General features: G+C 36.3%; 1 protein-coding gene across 9 annotated transcripts in view; it reads left to right on the forward strand.

Annotated features, from left to right (window-relative positions):
- The window catches only part of CTBP2 (C-terminal binding protein 2), a 239,604-nt gene that overhangs the window by 162,577 nt on the left and 62,786 nt on the right, over positions 1-14,241 (forward strand). For 7 of the 9 annotated variants that reach the window (XM_087932551.1, XM_087932552.1, XM_087932557.1 and 4 more), the window contains one exon: positions 3,915-4,083. In XM_087932551.1, coding sequence (XP_087788677.1) covers positions 4,026-4,083 — 58 coding nt within the window. In that variant the 5' untranslated portion in view covers positions 3,915-4,025. Of the gene's footprint in view, positions 1-3,914; positions 4,084-12,260; positions 14,083-14,241 lie in introns of those variants that run through there. The other 2 variants (XM_026704941.2, XM_087932550.1) reach the window with 1 other exon arrangement.

Genomic DNA, 14,241 nt, shown 5'->3' on the forward strand with positions numbered 1-14,241 from the left:
ATACCAGTTACAAAAAAATCATATCCCTGAAAATGAACACAGGTCCTGCTAACATCAAAATATACCAGTGAATCAGAAGCTATCAGATAGAAATATAGACTGGGTGAAGTGTTTTATTTTACACACACGGAGCGCCTTTATTATTTTTACAAATAACAAAAGGCAGCGAACATGTCCAACACACCTTACTCCTATTTTTCCCACAACAACAACCCTGTAAGGTGGGTTGGGCTGAGAGAAAATGACTGGCCCAGCTGGCTTTCATTACTAAGGCTGAATTAGAACTCACAGTCACCTGTTTTCTAGCCTAGTGCCTTAATCACCATCAGTATCAGTATCTAAATTGGTTGTGGTGCGTTGAGGCTTAACAAATGTAGATGGATTTCTTCAATATGATTGGTAGGAAGATACATGAAATGTCATCCTCATTGCAGTCATTTGGAGCCTATCCATCAAAATTCCAACTGAATTGTTTATTTAATGATCTGATTTGATTTAGTTACACTGTAAAACACAAAAGACACCATACCTCATCTAGCTTACTTTTTAAATCAGGAAAGGAGATCATGTTTTGTTTTTTTCTTTAACGTCTAATAGATATAAGCCAATCCTATAGTGCAATTGCATCTTATTTTTTAAGAGGTATGTAGAACAGTTCTAGTGAGCCATGGTATCCATCAGAAATATTGTACTAGTGTTTCTTCTGTAACAATATTTAGTTCTCTTTAATTCACAAACAATATTTGATTCCTGTTAACCATGCTTAGTTTACATTGGATTATGGAACACTCTTAAAATACACATAATATTTTGTAAGGATGTATCTTTTTTTTCACTGTTACTTTTTAGTACTTTGTGGTTACCTCTAATACTAATGGGTCTTTGCTAAGAAATTAAGTTTGCTATCCATTGATTTGTGAATTACAAATGTTTTTGATATTCAAATAAGGGAAGTTTGCCAAGCATATAGGATGTGTTATGTATGTGGGAATGATCTTGGAAGAGTTGCTACCGAGAGAATGATCAGAAGAAAGACAGCTTAGCCCACAGCTGCACAGAAGGCAGAGATCTCGGGAGAGATCTTCCCTAGGTTCTTGGGCTTTGACAGCAGGAGAATTATATTTTCAGACTTGCAAGATGAATGTCAGCCTTACCAGGTAGACTAGATAAGAAACACAGCCAGATAAATTAATTCTACTTTATTGTAAAGCTACATGTCTGAAGGTGCAGTTCTCCCACCATCCATTTTATAGCCTGAGAATTAGGAAGACTCCCTCCCCTAAACCACCCTATGCAGCTGTGAGGTATGCTGTCTCTTATCTGACCGCTGGCTTAGTAGCATTTTTTCCTCTCATTTCCCAAGGTCATTCTTTACATACCATTACAGAAGGCAATGAAGAACAAGATGCAAGTAATGCACCTAAGGAATGCTCAGTAAATTGCTCTTCAGCCTTATTAACTAGAATCAGGCATTAATTTTCTAAAAAACCTTTTCAGTTCTGAGCTCAAAATTTTTTTGGTTTTGGTGATAACACCTGTTATTTTTCTGGAGTTGAAATTAGAGAGGAGACTTATTTCAGCAAAATGACTGCTTGCCAATCTTTTTGCAAATATTAATTATAAAATGCTAAATACTTTTTTAATATAAATATCTAATTCAGTGATCAGGTACTGTATCAAATATGCAGGTATACACAACATTTAGATCACATTTCTCTTGCTACTACTTTCTTGTCTTGGAAGCTATGTGTTTCACCGAATCACAGGTAAGATAGTTTTACCTAGTGAAATGTTAATGTGTTTGATATAGGATTGCTTGAAATCTGACAAGACCTTTTTTTCTTTGTTGTTTTAACTTTTCCAACTTGTCTGGTATAACACTTTAGATTTCCATTATCATCCCTGCCAAAAAACGCAGACAAGTACATGGAAGTTAGCTAAGATTGCCCATGGTATATAATAAAGTATGATGTTAATTTAGAATATCCTATGAATATTGTTAGCCCCAAGGTGAAGTGAGCAGCAAACAATGAAATACATAAATATTATTTTTTAGTTCATGATATTTAAGTGTATTGTAGCTGCCTAACTCCAATGGCCTTTAAATCCCTCTATATGGTTGAAATAATTTTCAGAAACTGCATTCAAAAATCTTAAGAAATTTGTGTTGTGCATTTGAGTTTCTTGAAGAATATATCAAAAAAATACTTAACAAGTATAAAATGATATGAACTGGAAGCTACAAGAAAGACAAACTGAACAAAAGATAGTCCACTCCCAGGCTACCTGGGAATTATTTTTATTTTTTATTTTTAAAAGATCCAAAATATCTACTAATGAATTATTAAGTGGGAAAACACATTCAGTGTTCTAATACTTCATCAAAGCTATAAAAATTATTAGTTTCACATCCATTAGTATAGGCTGTAATTTTAACTGTAAGATGAAATGTAATTAAGAATTTTCAAACCTGATCTCAGCTGGTGATGATGATGATGATGATGATGGTATATTCATTGTCAAGTCCAACTCTTGGCAATTCTATGGGCCAAGTCTCTCCGCATCTTCCAATCTTGCACTATTTCTTTGAATTTTTCTCTGCTGTGGCTGGTGTCAGCTTTCACAGTGTCCAGCCACCAACTTCTTTGATGGCCTGGTTTCCTTTTTTGTCTGTTATAGGGTTTCTGGTTTGAGCAGGGGGTTGGACTAGAAGACCTCCAAGGTCTCTTCCAATTATGTTGTTCTGTTTTACTGCTAGCTCTTCCAAGTATAATTGCTTTCTGCAGTGAATTCCCCTGCATGACATGGTCAAAGTAAGTGAGATGCAGTTTCGTGATTTTTGCCTTCTAGCGACATGTCTGGTGTTATGCACTCCAGTACTTGCTTGTTAGTCACCTTTGCTGTCCAAGGAGGTGACATGATTGCTATGTTTATTGCTTTCTTGTCACCAGTAGAGAAGTGTTCTATCATTACTTAAGCTTTTTTTTTTTAAAAAAAAATACTGCTCTGTCTAGCCAGCATGCCTAGTGTCTGCAGTTTCTCATCCATGCTTTAACCAGGTCCAACAGTATACACCTTCAAATCCTAGAAAAGATCTACATGCTGCCATCTGCAGTTACAGCCAATTATAGGTTAACTGAGTAAATCACAGCCACAAGTTTCAGTAGATGCAAATAAGACTTCAATATAAAAATGATCTTACAAAGAAGTATGTATTTTGGTAGCAAAAGTGCTTATATTCAATAGATTATCCAGATACTATGAATATAATGAAGAAGAAAAGAGGCCTTCTTTCATCTGTTCTGTCTCTTTAATATTCAGGAGTTCAGGACATGTGTTCAGTTGTATGTTTTTTTCCAACTGAAATCTTTCATAAGAGAAATAAAATCTTTATATGTATAGGAAGATGTAACTCTTACAGTAATTCTCCTTCTTTCAAAAAATAAATTTCTGTACCTGTTTGCACTTTGTTGGTTTCAACACTGATGGCTCATGGATTATGTGTGTGCATATGTGGGTTTCTTGTTCCTGATTCATTTCTCTCTATCCATGTGGCAATGTATTTTGTAAAACTATTTGCTAGCATTAGACCTTCATTTGGTGATCAGCAATGTAGGACACTAGCCAAGTATTAATGAGGTGCTTCCAGATTCCATTTTTTAGATACATAAAATCCCAAACCAGAGTGTCGCAGGTCATATTTTGAGATTATATGGGTATGTATGGGTATTAAGATTGCAAAATCCCATGAAGGCATCAAAAGTCCCAAACAATTCAATTTCTAGTTACGTAGCTCCAGGGCTAAAAGCACTGAAGATACATCACATAAACAGAAGTAGCACCTGGAGACGTTTTCAGTGTAGATTTATTGTTTTACCAAGGGCCAACAATCTACAACTCTGTTCTTGTTTCAGGATTCAAAGTGACGTTATGCACTTGGACTACTGTGAATTTCCATAAATTCTCGTGGGATTGCTTTATCCTTTGATTCAGAAAGTAGTGCAAAACTAAAACACAGTAGCGCAATGGCACTTGTGGACAAACATAAAGTCAAGAGACAGCGATTGGACAGAATTTGTGAAGGTAAGCCTTGATGTAACTTTTGTTTCTAATGAAATATTCCTAACATCTACAGAATATTTTCCATTCATTAAGTTATGTTGAACTGGATAGAAAGTAAGTGCAGCAAGCATGGTTTTATTAAACAACAACAGATGAACAGAGTGCTTCATCCCAGTTACATCTTTGCATTTAATAGTTGCATTAGTTAGTGTAATTAATGTATGCTCTCTTATTCTCTCCCATGCATGCACATTTTTTTTATCTGAAAGGAAAAAAGTCTTGAATTTAAGAGGACAAATCTCAAAAAGGAAGAGTAGACAGAGACATATTTTAATAATGGACAAATATTCTGGACTTCCTCACTTTGTCATTGTACTGTTGCCAGCTCAAACTCTACCAGATCCCCTTCAATAGATCTATCTGTGATAAACTTATATAGCCAAATATAAATATCTTTTAGAATCCACTTTCTAAAAAAGGGCAGGACGAGGACAAAATAATAAATTCATATTAATTAAATTAATGTGCTGATTAAACTTAATTGTCTGTAAAATAAGGTACTTCATTTATAAAATTTATTGACACTTGAGTTGCATGTACCAGCCATTTCTTCTTATAAACAGAATACTCCTCTGCACAGGAGTATGCGGTACACACGCTCCCTTTTCTTTTCTTTTTCAAGTAGAAATAACAATGACAAAAAAAAGAACAATAAAGATGGATTTGAACTAACAGGAGGTTGGCATGACTGCCAAGGAAGGGATAGAAAGAGAAAGTAAAGGGATATGCTATATAGAGATGAGCAATAGAAGGCTCTACTTGAAGAGAGAAAGAAGAAGTCCTATTTAGGAATCACAGTCTGCAGAAATATATGTAGGGATTTTAGGGGGCATGGAATAATGAAATGAGCATTTTGCCATTAAGAGGCAAGCTCCACCTTCATTGTACATGTGTTGCAATGCTGCATGGATGTACAAAAAGGATGGACCTTGCATTGTCACAATGCAATGTACATTCAGATATCTTGACCAAAGCATTAGATTCTGTGGATATCTCTGCACAAGGGTTACATTCACAGGATAAGCAGCCTCTCACAATTAGTGACTGAATTTCAGGATAATCTTCAAAAGTATTCATGATTTTTAACAGCAGTGTCTTTGGCCATGTGTCAATATCTCTGTCAGTAGCTAATGTCTCTCAATATCCAATTTCTCTTCTTTTTCTTACATCTTCCTCTGTTCATTTCACAGATGGTTATTTGGGGACCAACCCCTCATTTGCTGTTGGGTAAACAGGCTATGTAATTTTTCACAAAGACTAGCAAGCAATACCTGGGAAAAACATTGTACTTGTTTTGAGCAGTGTTAATTTTAGCATTACTCCAGGGATAAGCTAATAACTGCATTTGGTTTAGCCTTCTGAAAATCTGAATCTCTTTACATAAATTGGTTTGAAAACACAGAGCATCAACTCTTAACTCCACAATTACAATAGTGACTCCATAGTCATGGCATTTGAGAGTCTCTGTCTGCCTTTAACTGCTCAAAATCTTACTATGTTATTAAAATTGCAATATATTGTCCTATATGCCCCAAATCTAAGAATCTTGTCAAGAAAGAACTAAATCTCACCACAAAGGGATCGTTTAAATATTGCATATATGTTTAAGTACCGTATAATTGTCTCATGAAGATAATTTGGGTGGGTTTTTTCCCCATTCACTGGAGCTGCTACAAATGGATATTATCCCCTCAGGATTCAGGACTATGAATATAAGTTTCAAATCCCAAAGAGTATAGTAGGACATGTGTTGTTGATTTTATACAAAAATGGATGCCATTGTGCATTCAGATGTTTATGCTGCTTTTCACTATAGCTGTTTTTCAATATATGCCGTAGTTGGTCTTAAAGGGATAGAGTTTCTTTCACCCATTCATTTAATTTAAAAGTTCCTCCCCGGTTTCAATTATGTGATACTGGGCACTCGCACAGTTAGGAACAGCAAGGAAGAAAATAAAAATAAAACAACAAAAATATATTGAATCAGATTAAAACTATAAAAATATTCAGCAGCAGAAGTGCAATTCATGTATCCCAAGTTATACAGGCTCCATACCACAGTCAGATACCCAAGCATAATATCAAACCCTGACCTCAGAAACTATTCAAAGGCCAGCAGAATCGGGGCCAATCTAATCCCTATGGTAAATGATGTTCCAAAGGAGAGGTACCATGGCAGAAAAGAATCTCTTCCTTTGCCCCATCAGGTGACATCTCTTAATATATGGAATCCATAACATGCCTCTTCTGCTGGACCTCATGGGATGGGCAGATGTAACCAGGGAGATGCAATCCCACAAATAACCCAGGCCATGTCTTGTATGACTTTATAGGTCATTACCAACATCTTGAATTGATCTCAGAAGCAGACTGGCAAGCAGTGCAGCTTGTAGAGTAAGAATATAACATGCACTGATCAAGACGTGCACATAACTACCCACACTGCTGCATTTTTCACTAGTTGCAGCTTCCAGATGTTCTTAAGGGACACCCCCCCTAGTATTGTGGGTTACAATAATCAATTTGTGAAGTGACCAAGGCATCATCTTAATTGGATAATATCTCAAGCTTCCAGTTGAAGTTTTTCTGGTATGTTTTTGCCAAAGGGAATTCTTCTTACCCTTCCTGTAGACTCTAAACAACCTCCCCCCATTGCTTTTAACAGTTATGAACTGTATAACCATCAGAATGTGGTGAAGTGAAGAATTGTTTGCCACATGTGGGCCACTTCATTGACACCAATATAACTTGTGAAGCAATAAAGGGAAATGCATCTCAAACTCATAGCAAGGGTGTGTGTGTGTTGGGTTCAGAAGCAGGGGGAGTGAGGTCTTTGTTTCATCGTGTAATACAGAAAAATGTAAAAGTCATTGCATCTGTCAGTTTAATTAACCCAGTCAAAAGTGGGTTAATCTTCTCCAGAGCAGAGTGAAAGTATGCATCCTTTGTAATCTCCAGAAGAAATGCTGACAACTGCCAGAACTATATGGCACAAGATAGAAAGAGCTGGGTTCTTCTCATCAAAATGCCATAAATATGCAGGTGTAGTGCTCTTTCTCATCTCTAAAGCAGACTTTGAACCTGACTTAAAAGGATTCTATCAGGCAGCTGTAGATTTTTCAAAAGCCATCCTTCCAGTTTGAAGTTTGCTATCAGATGTGGTTGCTAAGTATACAAGAAACTTACAAGGATCAGAGGACAACCCTACTAACAGAACATTAGCCACAATTGAAGTTTAGATTATTTTATTCTGAACAATGGATTTTCGAGTCTTTCTCTTTTGTGTTTTTTTTTCAACTACAAAAAATACTTTTTTCTCCATCCTCTCCATCTCCTGTAATAGTGTTGTTTACATAAAGCAAGGGAGACATTCGTTGTCTGCCAACTATATTTGCAACTTGAATTTCTAAACGCATTTGCTGCTGTCATACACCATCCAACATGTTTTTAGAATGGCTATTAAATGGCAGATTATGATCACATGCAGTTAATAAGCACTTTAAGGGTGTATTTTCTCTAGCTAAGGTTCATAGGATTTCCCATTCATCTCAAACATTTCTGCAGGCTGATTTTCTCAAATGGTGATGACTGAATAACTGTAGAAAGAACGTTTTTTTAAAAAAAAAATGTAATGTATATGAATGATTTAAAGTATAATGTAGAATAATTGTAATGGGAGAGATAAGAAAAACACTCACAATTGAGTTACTTCTAAATATTAGAATAGGTTACAACAAGTTAATATAGTGAATCTGAGTATCTTATACAGTATTTAATGTTCCACTTTTAATATTTTGTATATTTTGTACTATACCAGGAAAAAAATGTCTTTTTGTATTATTACAAGAATCAGAATTCATATCATAAAACAATGTCCACAGAGGATTTAGCAATAATTTGGGAGATAGGATCAGCATTTCCTATATCAGCTAAAACAAAATGCGGCAACCAGTGACTTTGTTGCTTAGGGTTCTTATCCTACTAGAAAGAACATGATTTTTGCATGGAAAGTACTATAAAAATTATTAAGATTTAGATATTGGGATAAGCAAATACTGATTCTACTATTTCAAGTAGTGGAGACAAACTCCGGAGATAAAGTAAATTTCTACCGAAGTATTGCCATTTAGAAGGCTATAAATGATCATAAATAGGGCATTCTGCTTGACCTGACCAAATTTAATCAGAAGCCTTAAATTACCTTTCACCACATTGACCATTCTGGCAAATTATAGTGTATGTTATTAGTTTCCAGCCATGAAAGAAAGGATGGAAAATTACCTTTTTCTATAATAGTTAGATAATATCTTGGACTTTTGGTCACTGTCCTGTAATTATCTCTGGAATTTTTCTACATTGTCTCTGGATCCTAAATAGAAAATAATGTAAATATATCAGGAAGTAGCACTATGGAGTTATACCTGTCTTCTGCTACACAAGGTAGTTGCTGTGAGAATGAAGGCCATAGCAGCTAACTCAGTAATAGTTAAGCCACTTATACTCTGTTCCTGGCTGAGGTATCGCTAAACACTGAATAGCTCAGGGAATATCTGAATAAGCTAGCAAAGTCTTCAGAATTTGTGGCTGATTCTTTCATACCATCAGTTGTGGAACTACTAATTCTTGGCATCATTTGCAGAAGTATGTTTAATCACTGGGAAGTGGATCACCATTCTAGAGCCAGTCTAGCATCCATTTTTTTTCTTCCAATAAGATAATTCTGAGAATTGCTAGCATAGAATCTGATTGAAAATGAGGAAAGGAGGGCCATGTCCTTGGCTTCTACAAATGAGAACTTATGTCATAGAAGAAAAATATTGTTAAGCTCTCAAATTTTCCTTTTAGTCAGGAAATGGTCCCCATTGGCTCCCAACTCTACAGCCAATTATATACGATGTCTTTAATGCTCAAACCTTTTGTTAATACTAAAGACCATACTTATGAAAGTGGCACGCATCCTAGGGATGATATTTACAACCATAAATCATGGACTCCATGGACTTAACTTTTATTCACAGCTCCTGAAATCATCTTCTCCTTCATACATAATCACATTGTCTATGGAATTCCCAAGTGTAAATCAAAAGTAACTGAGGTGGTTGATACAAACATCTTGTAGATAAACATTTCCCAAGTATTTCACAGATTTCAACCTGTCAAACTTGGAAGCACAACTTCAAAACATATCTCTACAAGAGTTGCGATAAAAGTTCATGCTCCATATTTGACCAACAGCAACTAAATACATTACAATGTTACAGCAAGAGATACACATCTCAGATACACATAAACAGAATATTGACAGGAATATGCATAAATTAGCAGTGTACTCTTGTTCTGGGACTTCAAAGAAAATCTACTTTATTTTATGAGTGGGGTGTAATCTATCTTTCATGGATTTGATGGAGTAAACTCAGGACTCATTTAGAATATGTAGCCTGATTGGCTGAGCCAATAGCATCTGCTCCAGATGTAGATTGAACTGGATGATTAGTTGCCAATTATAGTCAATTATTTTAATGGAAAAAAAAGTTAGCTTTATTTTTAAATTCACTGTATTGAAAAGAGAACATTCTTTAGAAAAATTGGACTACTTTACAAAATAAAACCAGTTTAGAGATGGTTCATACATTTTGTCAGTATGTTTGATATTCATGGAAAGTACAACAATTATTGTTAAAATTTAGATAAAGATCGGAATGGATTGTTCTTGCAGAATGGACTAGCTGAAGAAATTACGTAAATTACGTTTATTGATTCTATTATTATTTCAAGTCATGGAAACAAGCTTTCAGAATACCGTATTTCCCCATGTATAAGCCACCCCTTTTTTCCAAAATTTTCAAGCCCAAAAAGTAGGGGGGTGGCATATACAAAGCAGGTACACTTTTTATACGTGAAAAATGCATAAAATAATAAAGTAGGAATAAACTGGTTTTCCAGCAGTATGCTATACTTTTTTGTAAAAATTGTACGTGATGATACGATTACGAGTGCGAGCACGCGATAGAAATGCATACGCTAGGCATCGGCCTGAATGCTTCGCTCCTACTCTCGCCCGATGCGTAGATTGCTAGCGCCACCCGCACCGCTTCGCGCCATGACCGAAGTTGTAGATCTGGACGTCGAATTTTGTTTCTTTGTAAATTTTCTTTCTTCATAACTTGTTTCTCTAATAAAATATTTTTTTCAAAACTTCACAGTCCAAAAATTGGGGGGGTGGCTTATACAAAGGGGGTGCTTATACATGGGGAAATACGGTAGTTTCTGCCAAAGTATTGCCATATATAAAGAATATTCCCTAAATAATCATTAATAGGCATTCTACTTAAACTGTTCAAATTTAATCAGAAACCTTAAATTACTTTCCCACTTTGGCCACTGTGACAAATCACAGCTGTATTTTATTTGTTTCCATCCATGGCATCCTTATTGTAATTATATAAAAGATACATTAGAATGAATTAGTGTCTCTCACAATAGCACTGTCTTGTAATTTTATTGTAGACCAGCTTTAAATCTGCACACACTAATCTAGCCAGAAAAAAGTAAGATTTCATTTTAATTTTGTATGATAGTTTTTAATAAACAAAACACTACAGTTCATCTATATTTTCTATTGTATTGAAGAAATAATAAAGGTATTGTTTTTAGACAGTTTTTACATGTAGTTCTCCACTTACAACAGTTCATTTAGTGATTGTTCTAATTTACAGTGGCACTGAAAAAATTGACTTATGACTATTTTTCACACTTATGACTGTTGCAGCAAGTGATCAAAATTCAGATGCTTAGAAACTGATTCATATTTATGACTGTTGCGGGTCATGTGATTATCTTTTGGGACCTTCTGACAAGCAAATGAGGAAGCCAGATTCACTTAACAACCATGTTACTAACTTAATAACTGCAGTGATTCACTTAAGAAGTGTGGCAAGAAAGGTCGTAAAATGGGGCAAAATTCACTTAAATGTCTCAGCTACAGAAATTTTGGGCTCAGTTGTGTCATAAGTTGAAGACTACTTGTACTATATCAAGGATATGGTAATCCTCGTCCACATTCTGAAATTTATTTAATTTACTTGGTTGATATTTTTAAATGGTTGTTTTGATCAAAATGTTCACCAAGATTTGCCAAGATTTCTTTGTTGGTTTACAGTGTGAATGTGTGTTCTACATCAAAATTGAAATAATGAAAATTTAACATGTGGGGGTGTGTAGGAAAGACTCTGTTCTTGTAAAAGCAAGGCTTTTGCCCTCTTTCTGTGACCTCTTCTTGAACCTTTATATTATAAATTCCAAATTAAACCTCTGCAGATTCCTTTCTTGGATGATGAAGGGATTGGAGAATTATGAGGATAATGTAATAATTGGAGTGGTTAGTTTAAAACTGGTTTCTCTTTTTTGTTACTTTTCTCTCTTTGATTCCCCAGTAATGTAAGACATTGATATTGTACTGATGCCTAGCTTGTTTTAAGCATGATTGATTTATATACTTCGTTATCTTGCTTCTTGAGATCAGCACACCTGTGCCTATTTAATGTCTCCATAGCAGTTTGTTGTGGATTTGCATTTCATCAGGGTGGATTAAATTGAATTGACATGAAGCTCCCATACTTTTCACCATCTCTCCTTTTCTTGCCAGGGAATTTTCTTTTCTCAAGGTATAATTTTAAATAAAATTTATGTCTTGTGATGCATAAAGCCTGCCTATGTGTGTTTGTATGTAAAATAGCATGTAGTGGTTGTGATCTGTGGTAGAAAATATACTAAGATGTGTGTAGGGGCTGATGCATTTTCATCCATCAGACTAAAATAGTGTCACATGGAACAAAAGCTTTAGAGTTTTATTTAGCCTTTAATCCTCACACAGTGTTTGTGTATTTGTCCATGTGAGCTAGCCATTGCAGGCAGGAAGGGATAAATCTGGATTAAGCAGAGCAACTCCTTTCTGCATCTGAATTATACAGAAAAGATCTTTCCATTCTATTTATTTTGAGCTAGGCTGAGTTACTGTTAGACGTTTCTTGTTTTGTGACTAAAGTTTCGAAGAATAAATAATTCAGGCAATACTATTACTTTGAAATAGTAAACCACCTGCTGGACTATTTCCTGAAGCCCAGAAGGATTCAGATATAGGCTTCTGGTGGATTTTTTTTTTTAATTTGTTTAACTGAAGATTTTACAGGAGAGCTTTCCTGTCCTTCTTAAAAGCTAAATATTGCTGAATGCCAGTTCCAAGCAGACATATTGGCCGCTCTCAGAGCTGGGATGCTGCAGGATGGGACGAAGGCTCCTGGGAGAACGACGCTACATTTGAATGCCAGAGACCTCCAGGGAGAAGGAATTCACTAACCTATGGTGGTGAGGGATTTTGGTGTGAGCAGCCAAGCTGTAAACCATATGATATCATCTTGCAAGGAGGTACGGACTTAAAACAAGACTTGTATCGATATCCAGAGCCACATTTTGCACAGAGTTCCTTTTGGAGAGGTTCCATTCCTGATTTTACGTATTACGACAGACAGCCTGCGATGTCCACACGGAGTTCCTTGCCACCTCAGGATTACTACAATGATCCTTCTTTAGCTACTAGATCACCTAGAGATTCATGCTACTATAGAGATCACATGACTAACAGACCTTTATCAAATTATGGCATGCCTGGTGGTAGATTGGCTTGGGACCAGATGCAAGTACGATCATCTGTACCACATGAAGGCAGCCATGTATACAGAGATCCTGTGATCAAGATGGTTCCTGAAGCACAGAGGATTCGGAATAGAGATCCTTCTCTAACAAGGTATGGTGTTGAACCCCCTACATCTAGATGCAGGGGAGAACCTTCTGTATTTCCTTATCGACAAGTTTATAATGACGTAGTAGAGAGATCTGTAGATTCTGCAGGCAGTAAACAAATTGCTCCAACATGTTTGGTAGTGGATCCAAATTCAGCTGCAGCCCCTGATGGAAATGTAATGCTGCCTGCCACTTCTGTAAACCGTGGTCATGGACCAGTCAGAGACAATTTTAGTACAAAAGTCCCTTATGATGGCTATGAAGCTACAATGACACCTTCCCAAATGCAGATGCCTTCATCTTTTCCAGGACAGGACATTAAAAGGAATGTGGATCCAGAATATTTAGCAATGATGCGTTCTGAAGGCATATCAGAAAGCACTCTCAATGTGTTGCTGCAGCAAGGATTTGATTCTCCAGGCTTACTAGCAATGATGGAAGACAATGACATAAAATCGGTGGCTCCAAATCTAGGGCAGGCAAAAGTGCTTTCTCGAATTGTTCATACCTACAAAGTAGAAATGCAGCTCCAGAGGCAGTCAAGGAAAAATACTGCCATTCGTTCCAGAAACAGATCAAATAGTTTTAGTCACCGAAGCGAATTGCTCCAGAATGAGTATGGGACCCACCCTTTCACCAACCCTGTGGTGGATGGTGTAGCAGCATATCAGTCACCAACTGCTTCAATGCAACCACCATCTCCAAGAATAGCTGAAGTAACTCGCCGTCCATCTAGTGCCCCAACACAACATCTTTTGGAAACAGCAACAGGGTTTTCTCCTCAAGTCACTCCTTTTCTTCCCAGTTCTGGATATAGTGCTCTGGGCCCATATAATATGCATATTCGTCAAGCAACTGGCTATTCTGTCCCTTCTGCGATTCCTATGAATACACCGCAAATAAAACCACATCCAAATTCCAAAATAGCTTATTCCACCACATACACTGTACCCATGGAACTGATGAAAAGAAATCCACTATCCTCCCTTGCTCACAGCCCTCAAAACAGTCCTCAGGTTCTTCAAAAGCAAGGAGTCCAAATGGAATCCAATCTCTCTCCAATGGGACCGAGTTTTCCAGGGCATCATTCTCCATGTCAGAAATCTACAAGGCGTACAGGTCCACCTGTCATCGTCTCCACCATGACATCTCCTGAACCAAGTAACTTTTTAAAAATATATTGCTTTGTTGAATTCATAAGGATTGTTATATTAATGCTTTAAAAAACACCGGTGTTTTAATGAGGTTGGAACAAATGTATAACCTGTTGCATCAAGATGAGCATTAATCTATAATATACATATTTAATGCACACTCTTC

Source organism: Pseudonaja textilis, chromosome 4, assembly GCF_049901715.1.
Source record: "Pseudonaja textilis isolate UNSWEBS1 chromosome 4, rPseTex1.2, whole genome shotgun sequence".
NCBI lineage: Eukaryota > Metazoa > Chordata > Lepidosauria > Squamata > Elapidae > Pseudonaja > Pseudonaja textilis.